General features: G+C 38.7%; 2 protein-coding genes across 2 annotated transcripts in view; one reads left to right on the forward strand and one right to left on the reverse strand.

The window, feature by feature from the left end:
• LOC107698502 (alpha-mannosidase 2C1-like) overlaps nucleotides 1-9,520 on the forward strand; it is a 10,666-nt gene extending 1,146 nt beyond the window's left edge. The window contains exons 2-25 of the mRNA XM_016499533.1: nucleotides 4-55; nucleotides 140-210; nucleotides 288-465; nucleotides 553-739; nucleotides 954-1,060; nucleotides 1,301-1,411; nucleotides 1,511-1,603; nucleotides 2,722-2,838; nucleotides 2,926-3,021; nucleotides 3,106-3,251; nucleotides 3,452-3,575; nucleotides 4,792-4,913; nucleotides 4,989-5,074; nucleotides 5,920-6,081; nucleotides 6,235-6,317; nucleotides 6,409-6,503; nucleotides 6,606-6,710; nucleotides 6,837-6,993; nucleotides 7,078-7,221; nucleotides 8,073-8,182; nucleotides 8,293-8,372; nucleotides 8,450-8,589; nucleotides 8,676-8,779; nucleotides 8,857-9,520. Of these exons, the coding sequence (XP_016355019.1) occupies nucleotides 4-55; nucleotides 140-210; nucleotides 288-465; nucleotides 553-739; nucleotides 954-1,060; nucleotides 1,301-1,411; nucleotides 1,511-1,603; nucleotides 2,722-2,838; nucleotides 2,926-3,021; nucleotides 3,106-3,251; nucleotides 3,452-3,575; nucleotides 4,792-4,913; nucleotides 4,989-5,074; nucleotides 5,920-6,081; nucleotides 6,235-6,317; nucleotides 6,409-6,503; nucleotides 6,606-6,710; nucleotides 6,837-6,993; nucleotides 7,078-7,221; nucleotides 8,073-8,182; nucleotides 8,293-8,372; nucleotides 8,450-8,589; nucleotides 8,676-8,779; nucleotides 8,857-8,971 (2,785 nt within the window). The 3' untranslated portion in view covers nucleotides 8,972-9,520. The remainder of the gene's footprint in view (nucleotides 1-3; nucleotides 56-139; nucleotides 211-287; nucleotides 466-552; nucleotides 740-953; nucleotides 1,061-1,300; nucleotides 1,412-1,510; nucleotides 1,604-2,721; nucleotides 2,839-2,925; nucleotides 3,022-3,105; nucleotides 3,252-3,451; nucleotides 3,576-4,791; nucleotides 4,914-4,988; nucleotides 5,075-5,919; nucleotides 6,082-6,234; nucleotides 6,318-6,408; nucleotides 6,504-6,605; nucleotides 6,711-6,836; nucleotides 6,994-7,077; nucleotides 7,222-8,072; nucleotides 8,183-8,292; nucleotides 8,373-8,449; nucleotides 8,590-8,675; nucleotides 8,780-8,856) is intronic.
• LOC107698399 (COMM domain-containing protein 4-like) overlaps nucleotides 1-10,595 on the reverse strand; it is a 21,064-nt gene that overhangs the window by 2,840 nt on the left and 7,629 nt on the right. The gene's annotated exons all lie outside the window — the stretch shown is intronic.

Genomic DNA, 10,595 nt, shown 5'->3' on the forward strand with positions numbered 1-10,595 from the left:
GAGATGGGAGAGCGATGTAGAGGGAATGGTGTGGCGGGATCAACAACCAGTCCAGGTCAGGAGACCAAGGCCCGGATTAGGATCTCATGAGTGAGTTGCCGAATGTTTAAGAGCGCATTCAATGTGAATTATTTTTTAGGGTTTGACCAAAGAAGGTGAGAAGACCAGTTATGTTCTGACCGAGTGCTTGAAGGACAGTGAACCTCATGGGTAAGTGGAAATCGAATAGTGTAGCCCGAATTGATATACATTTGGTTCAGTCTTCATGTTTTAATCTCAATTTTCAGCATTACCCTATATGTGGAACTTGCATGTAATGGACTTTTTGGAGCCGGAAACGGTTCCATGATCGCCGCCCCCGACCCAAACAGGAAGTTCACTCTCCAGAAGGCCGAGCTTGTTGTTTTCAATCGAGACGTCAGAGAGCTTCTCACTGACTTTGAGATGCTTGTGGATATTGTCAAGGTATTGTCACACTTTGATCTTAAAGTGAGCAGGGAATCAAAAATGTACATCTTTAATAGACACTTAATTTACACTGTTTTTGGACAGATACTAGAAGGAGAGCAGCGCGGATTCCAGGCCTTGTTTACAGCCAATGAGATGGTGAACCTGTGCGATCCAGCCAATCCCAGTTCATTTGCTGCTGCTCAAAGTCTAGCCCAGAAGTTTTTTGCCCAGAAAAATGGGGAGAGTCAACACGTGGTACATGCCATGGGTCACTGCCATATTGACTCGGGTAATAATCACGTGTGTCCTCAAAAATGTTAATCTGCATATTAGAATGATTTCTGGAGAATCATGTGACACTTAAGACTGGAGTAATGATGCTGAAAATTCAGCTTTGCATCACAGGAATAAATTACATTTTAAAATATATTAAAATAGAAAACAGCTATTTTAAATTGTAATAATATTTTACAATATTACCTTTTTACTCGTACCCTCCTCAGCTTGGCTGTGGCCTTATGAAGAGACCATCAGGAAGTGTGCTCGCAGCTGGGTCACTGTGATCAGACTGATGGAGAAGAACCCAGAGTTTGTCTTTACATGCTCACAAGTAAGTTTCTGACCATGCTTACAGATTTTCTTTCTTTTTAGGCACAGTGAGAAAGAATCCCCTTCACCGTGGCCGTAAGCCAATGGAAAATGCTTAATAAACGTACAAAATATTGTGTTAATTCACATGTACATTTTTTTTAGGTTAGGTTAAGGCATAAAAAATAGCATTAGCTCAGTACAAAGCAATAGACGTCAATGAGATGCTCATCATGATAGAAAAACAAACGTGTATGTTCAGGCACAGCAGTTCCAATGGGTGAAGAGCTGGTACCCGAACCTGTTCTCAGAGATCAAGCAATTTGTGCAGAAAGGCCAGTTTATTCCAGTCGGAGGCACGTGGGTGGAAATGGTAGGATGAAAATATCTGTGCATGTTTCTTCACCTCATTCTGTTCAGAACTCATTAAAATCTCTTTAACAAGCTGATTTGTTCCGTTTCTTTCTATTAGGATGGCAATTTGCCGTCTGGGGAATCCATGGTAAGACAGTTTCTACACGGCCAGAATTTCTTCAAGGATGAATTTGCACATTACTGTAAAGAGGTATCTCAATTTGTCTAAAAAAAAGTACATTCCGTCACCATGACACAATACAGTTTGTATATTTTCTCTACTTCGTTATCAGTGTTGATGCAGGTGAGTGCAGTGACTCATGGGCACAGTCGACCAGGTCTTGGAATCTCTTTAATAAAATCTGCAGTTTACTGGGAAAGAACAGATTAAGAAAGAAAAACAGTGCAAATCTTCTCTCCGCCAAAGCTGAGGAGGTTTTGAGAACCAGAAAGGAGGGAATGTGAGGCTGTATATCTGTCAGACACAACCCACAGATGGGCCTTGAGAAGAGATGAAACGGAGTACAATGACAGAAAATAAATCTTAATTAGTCGAACTTCTAAAAGAATGTGGAACAGATGTAATTATGTCATCTGTTATTACATTACACATTTTGGATATTATAATTTGACAAATATTTGATTACTTTTGAACAGAATAAGACAGAATATGTTGTTTACCTGCATGTCATGTGAGCATGAACCCTGACCATGCAAACGTGTTGTTAAATTCATGAAATATTAACTTAAATCTCAGGAGGTACTTTATATAAATATATTAGAACAATAATTTGTGTATTTTTAATGTGATGGGAAGACAAAAGCCCTCTAATGCCTTCAAGTAATACATGGTCGAATGACTCACTGAGTAATAATTCAAATATAATTCAAATGTGTGGATCAGAAGTTAATTAAATATGCAGTATTCCAATGTTGAAAACAAAAAAAACTCTTAAAAGTGAAATGATTTCTGCAAATCCAATCAAATATTCAGTGGCCTCTCAATTTTCTGTATAATTATAGCCACTTGACTAGTGGCTGGTGTGTGCAATTCCACAAAACTGAAAGACTTTCCAAACATGAATAATGAATAATTTATTGCCACTGTGTGAATAATATGTAATCAGTAAATAGTAAACGTAATCTAATTACAAGTATTTAGTTTGTAGAATCTGATTACATATTATGTAATCTGATTATATGTATAATCAGATTCAATAATACATACTCAGATTCTACAAATTCTTGTATTATGCTAGTCACTGTTTTAAAACAACAAAACGCACACGTTTCCATTACTAAATCACTTTCTACTGTTATCTCACACAGTTCTGGCTGCCAGACACATTTGGCTACTCAGCACAGCTGCCTCAAATCATGAAAGGATGTGGGATCTCTCGTTTTCTTACTCAAAAGATAAGTTGGAACCTTGTTAACACATTTCCGGTATGTACCTACCACATCTATACATGTAAAAACCACTTATTATGGTTGTTTTGATGTTTAAAAGCACATAAATCCTCTTTCCACCAGCATAACACATTCTTTTGGGAAGGCATTGATGGGACGCAGGTTCTCACTCATTTCCCTCCGGGTAACTCCTATGAGATGAAGGGTAAAGTGGAAGATGTAAGTGTGTCATCATGTGACATCATTTGAGAGCTCCCTCTAATGAACGCCCATCTCATTTCTCCTTTCTTTGGCTCAACACAGCTGATCAACACTGTGAAGAACAATAAAGACAAGGGACGAGCCAATCACAGCGGGTTTTTGTTCGGTTTTGGAGACGGGGGCGGTGGCCCCACACAGCTAATGCTGGACCGTCTACAGCGTGTCCGGGACACTGATTGCCTGCCAAAGTCAGTTTCCTTTACATCTGTCTGAGGGTGTAACACAAAAACATTAATTTCCTGCTGTTTAGACTATATTTAAAAAAAAAACAGACATGAAAATGCACTTAGCCTGTGGCACAAATGCATGACGTCAATGAAGAATAATTACCAGAATCAGTCGTCTTTATTTAGTAATGATTTGAGATTATCGTGATTGTGCCATCCAGAGTTCAGATGTCAAGTCCTGATGTCCTGTTCTCTCAGCTGGAATCGGACTCATCCCTCCTGTGTACGTGGGTTGGCGAGCTCTTTCTTGAGCTACATAATGGCACATACACTACACAAGCAAAGGTGTGTTTCCGTCTCTCAAAACCCAATATAGTGCACATCCTAACTGATTAAATTAGTGAACTTGCATCTGCATTAATTTTCATTATACAGTACAGGATTTGATAAAATAGATAAAGATTTTGCATTTAAAGGGGTCATATTATGCTTTTTCAACTTTAGTTAGTCTGTAATGTTGCTGTTTGAGCATAAAAAAAGATCTGCAAAGTTACAAAGCTCAAAGTCCACTTCAAAAGGAGATATTTTGTTTAACAGAAATCACTTTTCAAAAACTACAACGAACGACTCGTTTGGACTACAACGCATATTTTCCGGGATTTGAGATATCACAAATATCGACGAATGGGACGAGACCTGGTTGAGCTGCACTAGAGAAGGCAACGAGTGTTATCACTATGTCGGAGACACGCTAGCTTTCCCAAGGCAGACGAACTTAGAGTGGTTACAATCATCCGGGTTTAAATCGCGCTCAAATTGATTTGATTTTGACGCAATATTTACACTGAAGCTCGCAGGCGGCTATGGTAAGGGGCATGACATTTCCCGACCAGGCGCCGAGTGCTGCCAATCACAACACACACTGGCCCGGCTAACCAATCACAGCACATTTTGTATTTCAGAAGGCGGGCCTAAATTTGATACAGGAACTATTTGAGCCGTTCATGCCAGACTGGGGAGAGAGGTGTTGTAATAATGTAAAATATGTGAAAAAGAATGAGTTTTTGTGTTTTTTACACCCCCAAAATAAAATCAAGACTTTGGAAAAGAGCATAATAGGACCCCTTTAAATAATTTTCGAACAACCTAGTATGAGAGCCTGTTCTAGTACACCCCCAAAACAAAATCAAGACTTTGTAAAAGAGCATAATAGGACCCCTTTAAAGCATTTAATTTTGCTTCACATTACCATTTTCCATTTCTCTGACATAAGTAAGCAGGCTGTTTTTGGTTACTGTACCTTTAAGAGTGCGTAAATTACCTCAGTTATGACTGGCTAACCCACTTAAAGGCATAGTTCACAACATTAGTCATCAGATATATAAAGGGAGTGATCATTTGTTAATATGCCTAGTGTTCCAATGTCAACACTGTCGATTTCTGAATGATCATCTTGCATGGGAACTTTTTGTTAGATTATGTTTAAATTGGACTATTTTAACGAACAAGGCTATGAAATGCCTTGAGAAAAAATAATTTTTTTATTTTTATTTTTTTGTAGATAAAATTGGGAAACCGCCAATGTGAAGCTCTGCTTCATGACGTTGAGGTGGCTAGCTGTCTGGCCTTGTGTAAAACAGATAGCTTCAAATACCCAGCATGCAAACTTCAAGAGCTGTGGAGGCAAGTACTAATGCATCAAAGATCCTGGTGAGAAGAGCATAGCTAAGATCTTAAGTGACTGTGTTTTTATTTTAGATTACTTCTACTCAATCAGTTTCACGATGTGATTCCTGGCAGCTGTATTGAGATGGTTGTTGAGGATGCTTTAAAGTACTATGACGGTAAACCTGTACTACTGTCTGCATATTTTCTTCTAACCATTGATTTTAGAAGAATAAGTAGTATTAAATGAATAGTTTATAATTCAGTTTTTGTATTACTCACCCTCATGTTGTTCCACCTCTGAATTAATCTCATAAAAGTATACCAAAAAGTAGTCCATACAATTCCTCCATTGTATTCCAAGCCTTCTAATGTCATTTGATAGCATTGTGTGGGCAGTATTTTGAAATTTAAGTCATTAAAAGTGTTGCCCTTCAGCAATCTCAATCACACTTCTGCACACTCAAATTTGAGACTCATGAGAGCCAGCGGCACTCTGTATCACTGACAGCAAAACTAGTGTAATGTATCCTCACATGCATATTTGAGTACTTAAACAAGATTTGAGAGCTATGGTGGAGGAATAAGAACTTATATAATGAACTGTTCATCTTTACTACTAACTACTAGCAAATTTATCCATCTGTGCATAAAATCTTAAAATACACATTAAAACAAAACAAAAAAACATGCCCTTCAAAAGATCACTGGACTAACAAATGGACCAATAATTATTGAATTTTGTCTGCATGCTCTGAGGCGCAAGTAATTTATTATGTAGAAAAAATAGCAACAATGGCTTCCCTGATTGCAACAACTTCTAATTTTTGCTCCTATGCAACTTTGGAAGGAAGCATAGCTAAAGTTGTATGGAATATAGTGCATATGTAAAACAGATGTGTAAACATTCTGCCTATCAGCCCATCCCTTCATGTTGGGTTTGGAATGACATGAGGATGAGTAAAAGATGACAAATTATGTCATGTTTATGTCACAGATGACCTAATGAACTTCATATTTTCAGAGATATGCACCACAGGGTCAAGACTTCTTCTTGCTGCTTGTGAATCACTGGGATCCACTCCTGGGAAGGGTGCAGGATCCAGCATGGCTGTGTTGAATACTTTACCTTGGGAGAGAACTGAAGTCATATTACTGCCAGCGGAGGATGCTCAAACAAGATTAGGTGCTTTCCACAGACAAAACGCAACATTGTTCAGATGACCTTATTTTGGGTGAACCTCGAAGCTATCTCCTACTCATAATATGGTATCATCTAATGATAGGGTAAGATTTCATTAACCACATCTTCTATTATGGTCCCTACCTGTTTCTGCAGCCTTGGTGAAAGTACCTAGCGTGGGAGTAGCTCAAGTTACAGAGACGGCAGAGCCTAAGGATTCTGTTTCTGTCACAATGATGGTACTTGATTCCCTTGGAAATTTTCCATCATTCCATATTTTTCTTCGACCCACACATTTTCATCATTCAGTGGGTGCCCTTTGTGATACAGGTCGATGGGACCATTATGATGGAGAATGGCCTTTTGAAGGCCAAAATAGACCAAACGGGTCGTTTGATGTCCTTGCTTTTACTTCAAACAAACAGGTGAGTCATAATGTAGGGCCTTCAAGAAAAGTGCAAAATCTTATAAGGCTGCTTGGAGTATTTTTACAGTACTTACCGCAAGAAACTATGTTATGACTCCAGGGAAACTATTTTTGAGGGTTGCCTCGGGAACCAGTTTACTTTGTTTGATGATGTGCCTCTGTATTGGGATGCCTGGGATGTGATGGACTACCACCTTCAGACAAGGTGAGATTGTTTCTTGTCACTGCAGTAGGTGGGATCAGAGTCTGAACATGTATGAATCCAGCTTTGATCTCTGTATGAACCCAAGTTAATGTCATAATCTTAATGGCAATAACTCTTCTTTCCCAGGAAGCCTGTAATTGAGGTCATCGAGCCCGCCAAGGTGGTGAGATCAGGGACACATCAGGGCAGCGTCTCCTTCTTGCTAAGTATTAGCGGAAAAAGCACTATTAGACAGGAGATTGTTCTGGATGCTTGTTGCCCCTATGTCAAATTCAACACCCAGGTAGCAAAGACATCTTATGCTTGATATTTAATCAACCGATTGCTCAAGAAACTCGGTGAAGCGTAATGGATACCTTGTTTCCAGGTGGACTGGGAAGAGTCACATAAGTTTCTGAAGGTGGAGTTCCCTGTACAGGTGCGCAGCCCAAATGCTACATATGAGATCCAGTTTGGACACTTGCAGAGGCCCACACATAGAAACACCTCCTGGGACTGGGCTCGCTTTGAGGTAGTGTACTTGGTTTAATCCTTTTTACTCAATGGCCATCCTCGAAACATCATGGTCAACTATTTTCAGGTCACAGATATATAGCCCCTATCTTCCTGAATGCAAACCTCCAAAACTGGTCCTATCCGAAATGCCACCCTCAATCATTGCAGTTCTCCTCAAGCTTCCACATGCTGGTAACTTTGTAGTAGTAGTCTACTGTGTCCTCACTATTGTGGGTGTGGCAAAAGGGCACAACAAGGGAACATTGTGGTTGCAAAGAGATGCTCATAAGAGTCCTTTAAAAAACATAAAATTAAAAATGGGACACCTTGCGGCAGGGTTGGGCAACTCTGGCTCTCAAGGTCAACTGCCCTGCAGAGTTTAGCTCCAACCCTAATCAAGTCCTAATCAAGACAGTGGACTTTGAGAGCTAGAGTTGCCCAGCCCTGCCCTATGGTCTGTAAAATTGAGTATAGCTAAGGCTACAAGTCACCAAAGTCCACAAGTACTCTCTTTTTGGGACACGTTTGCCAAGTGTACATTTCAGTAACTTGTCCACCAATAAAATATGAAAAAAAATCATATGGTAAACCTTGATTCTTTAGCTGAAATCAGGATAAAAACTGCATTTTTTTTAGTTGGTCCAATGAATGCCCATGCACATTCTAGGCCAGAAAGACGAGATTAATGTCCTCACCAATAGGACAATTAGCTCTTTTCATTCGAAAGACTTTGCTTCCCAACACCCCCATGTTGAATACTGCAGTTTTTCCCATGGTTTTCTCAGCCACGTCTCCTCATAACATCTGTGGTTTTATGTTCTTTTGGAGAACTTTACATAATGTTTGAACTTATGTTTTAAATAATAGGTGTGGGGACACAAATGGGCTGATCTGTCTGAGCATGGCTTTGGTGTGGCTCTTCTTAATGACTCAAAATATGGCTACTCGATCCATGAAAACATCATGACCTTGTCTTTGTAAGCTACCCACGCAGAAAGAACAAACACGGCAATATCTTTCTAACACAAGTACAGTCAGGTCATTAAAATGTGTTATGATTTGGCTAACATCACCTTTTTTTCCACAGATTGCGGGCTCCAAAAGCACCAGATGCCAATGCAGATATGGGTCATCATAATTTTACCTACGCCTTGATGCCACACACAGGTTGGTACATCTTGAATTTAAAAATTATTATAAACCATTTTCAGACAACCATTAATAAAATCAATGCATTTGTAAAGGCCCCTTCCAGGATGCTTTAGTTATCCAGTACGCCTACAACCTGAACTTCCCACTCCATGTCTTTCATGGTGTCATTTCTGAACCCTGGAGTGCGTTCTCTGTAAACTCCCCTGCTGTCATCCTGGAGACCGTAAAACAGGTGCCCATTCATGAAATGTCGGTGACCTCTTCTAACAGATTTTGCCCACTGTGTTCAGCACAAACTCTGTTTCCTTTTTCTCCCAGGCGGAAAGCAGAGAGAATGCCCTTCTTATTCGCCTCTGTGAGTCTCACGGAAGCAGCGTGACTACGACATTGTCAACTTCCCTTCCACTGCATAAAGCATGGCAGTGAGTTATCAATCAATACCAATGTTCTCTTGCTGAATTGTCAAGAACACTATTCTCATAGCCTACTTTCTTTACAGTTGTGATCTCCTGGAGCGTCCTGATTCCATTATCCCTGTGTCGAAGACCACCTCTGGAATATCCTTAACATTCAAACCCTTTCAGATCAGATCTCTCCTCTTAATTATAAAGTGATCCATTTAATTGCATATCGATTATGATGCAGGTACTTGAATCACTTGTTTTCCCTAAGTAGCTGCTGTCACTTTGGAAAATTGTGGTTTATGATATTCATACACGTTTTCACTTTTAAACTTTTTTTGTAAAAAAAAAAAAACATTTAAATAAAATTGATTACTTGGTTCTTTTTTCTCCAACTCTTTGTTAGTGAAATCTTAGGGAAAAAGTAGTTAAGATGGTTGATTAAACACTAGAAGTAAAAGAAGATAAGGCCACACGCAGGCATATTACACAACAAAAATACACATATTTATATATTTGATTGCATACATATATTTCTTATTTACTTTAAAAAAGGATTAAAAAATCAGTACTGAATATAAAAAGTCTGGGTGGTCCATTACAGTAGCTTGCTGACTTTGCCTCTTCCGATAATTTAGTCTGAGTGGCATCATTTGGAACGGCCTCGTCTTGTGCCACTACTTTTCTGCTGTGACTTTGCTACAATAGAATCCAGAGAGTGATTAACATAAGACACAACAACTGACTGAGCACAGTCGGCCTCTGTATTAAAAGACTGATTTCTTTTACCTTTTGTTGCGCTTTTCCTGCAGGTTACAGAATTTCGTTTGGTTTTAATCACTTCCTCCACATGTTGGCCTTTGATTGTGTTAGTTCCAGCTTTTGGAGGAACTTAAAGGACAATATTGCAATGTAATCAGGATCTGAATACTAATGTTACTGCAAGTAGCCATATAAAAGGTGAATGTGAGATTCTGACCTTTTGAGCTTCTCTTTCCTTGTTTTCGGCTTCTTGTTCTTGTCTGCAGGTTCTGCATTGACCCTTTTCGTGCTTTTTTTTCTGTCTTTTTGAAGCATTTTGTGTTTTGGAGGTTGCATTTTCTTTCTTTACCTTTTATGTTGTCTTTTTTCTTAGCAGGTTTTTCTTTTGCTGTGCTGTCAGCGCGTGTCTTTCTGGCTTTCTAGAGTGAAGCAGATGTTGTTTAAAGTTCTTTCATCTGTTCATGAACCCAAGTGACAGAAATGCAAAGTACCAGCATCTAATTTTTTAATCAGTGTAATCGTGATCATCTTTCTGCCTTTTCCACTTGATTTTGCGAGGTTTGGCACCTAATGCCGGAATATTTATTATTAATATTTAGACTGACATGACGGTAGGCCATCAAAGAGAGGAAAAGTTCAAGGGTTTCATGTATAATTGAGTAAAATAATGGCGGATATTTTAACTAAACAATGTGATTTTATTCTTAAAGTTGAGATGCATGTTAATTTAGAAATGCACTGTTCATGTTTTTTTAACAAGCAAATTGAGCTTAGCAACTGCAAACGTTTTTCCTTTAAGCAACAGACAAAAAAAGAATGAAAGTATATGAACAAGAAATGCAATATAACTTCAGAAGTTGTTTTTGTTGTTTTAAATTTGAGCAAAAAAAAACTGAATGGTTTGACTTCAACTTTGTAGTATTAAATAAAATTAAAATATATAAAATCCTTTAAAATATGTTATGCAATCAATTTATGTAATGAGTAAAACAAAGGTGCTACCGCAGTAGTTTTGTTTAAAGGGGTCATATGATGCTTTTTTAAAGATCATTATTTTGTGTATTTGGTGTAACAG

The sequence above is a fragment of the Sinocyclocheilus anshuiensis genome, unplaced genomic scaffold (assembly GCF_001515605.1).
Source record: "Sinocyclocheilus anshuiensis isolate Anshui unplaced genomic scaffold, SAMN03320099.WGS_v1.1 scaffold1054, whole genome shotgun sequence".
NCBI lineage: Eukaryota > Metazoa > Chordata > Actinopteri > Cypriniformes > Cyprinidae > Sinocyclocheilus > Sinocyclocheilus anshuiensis.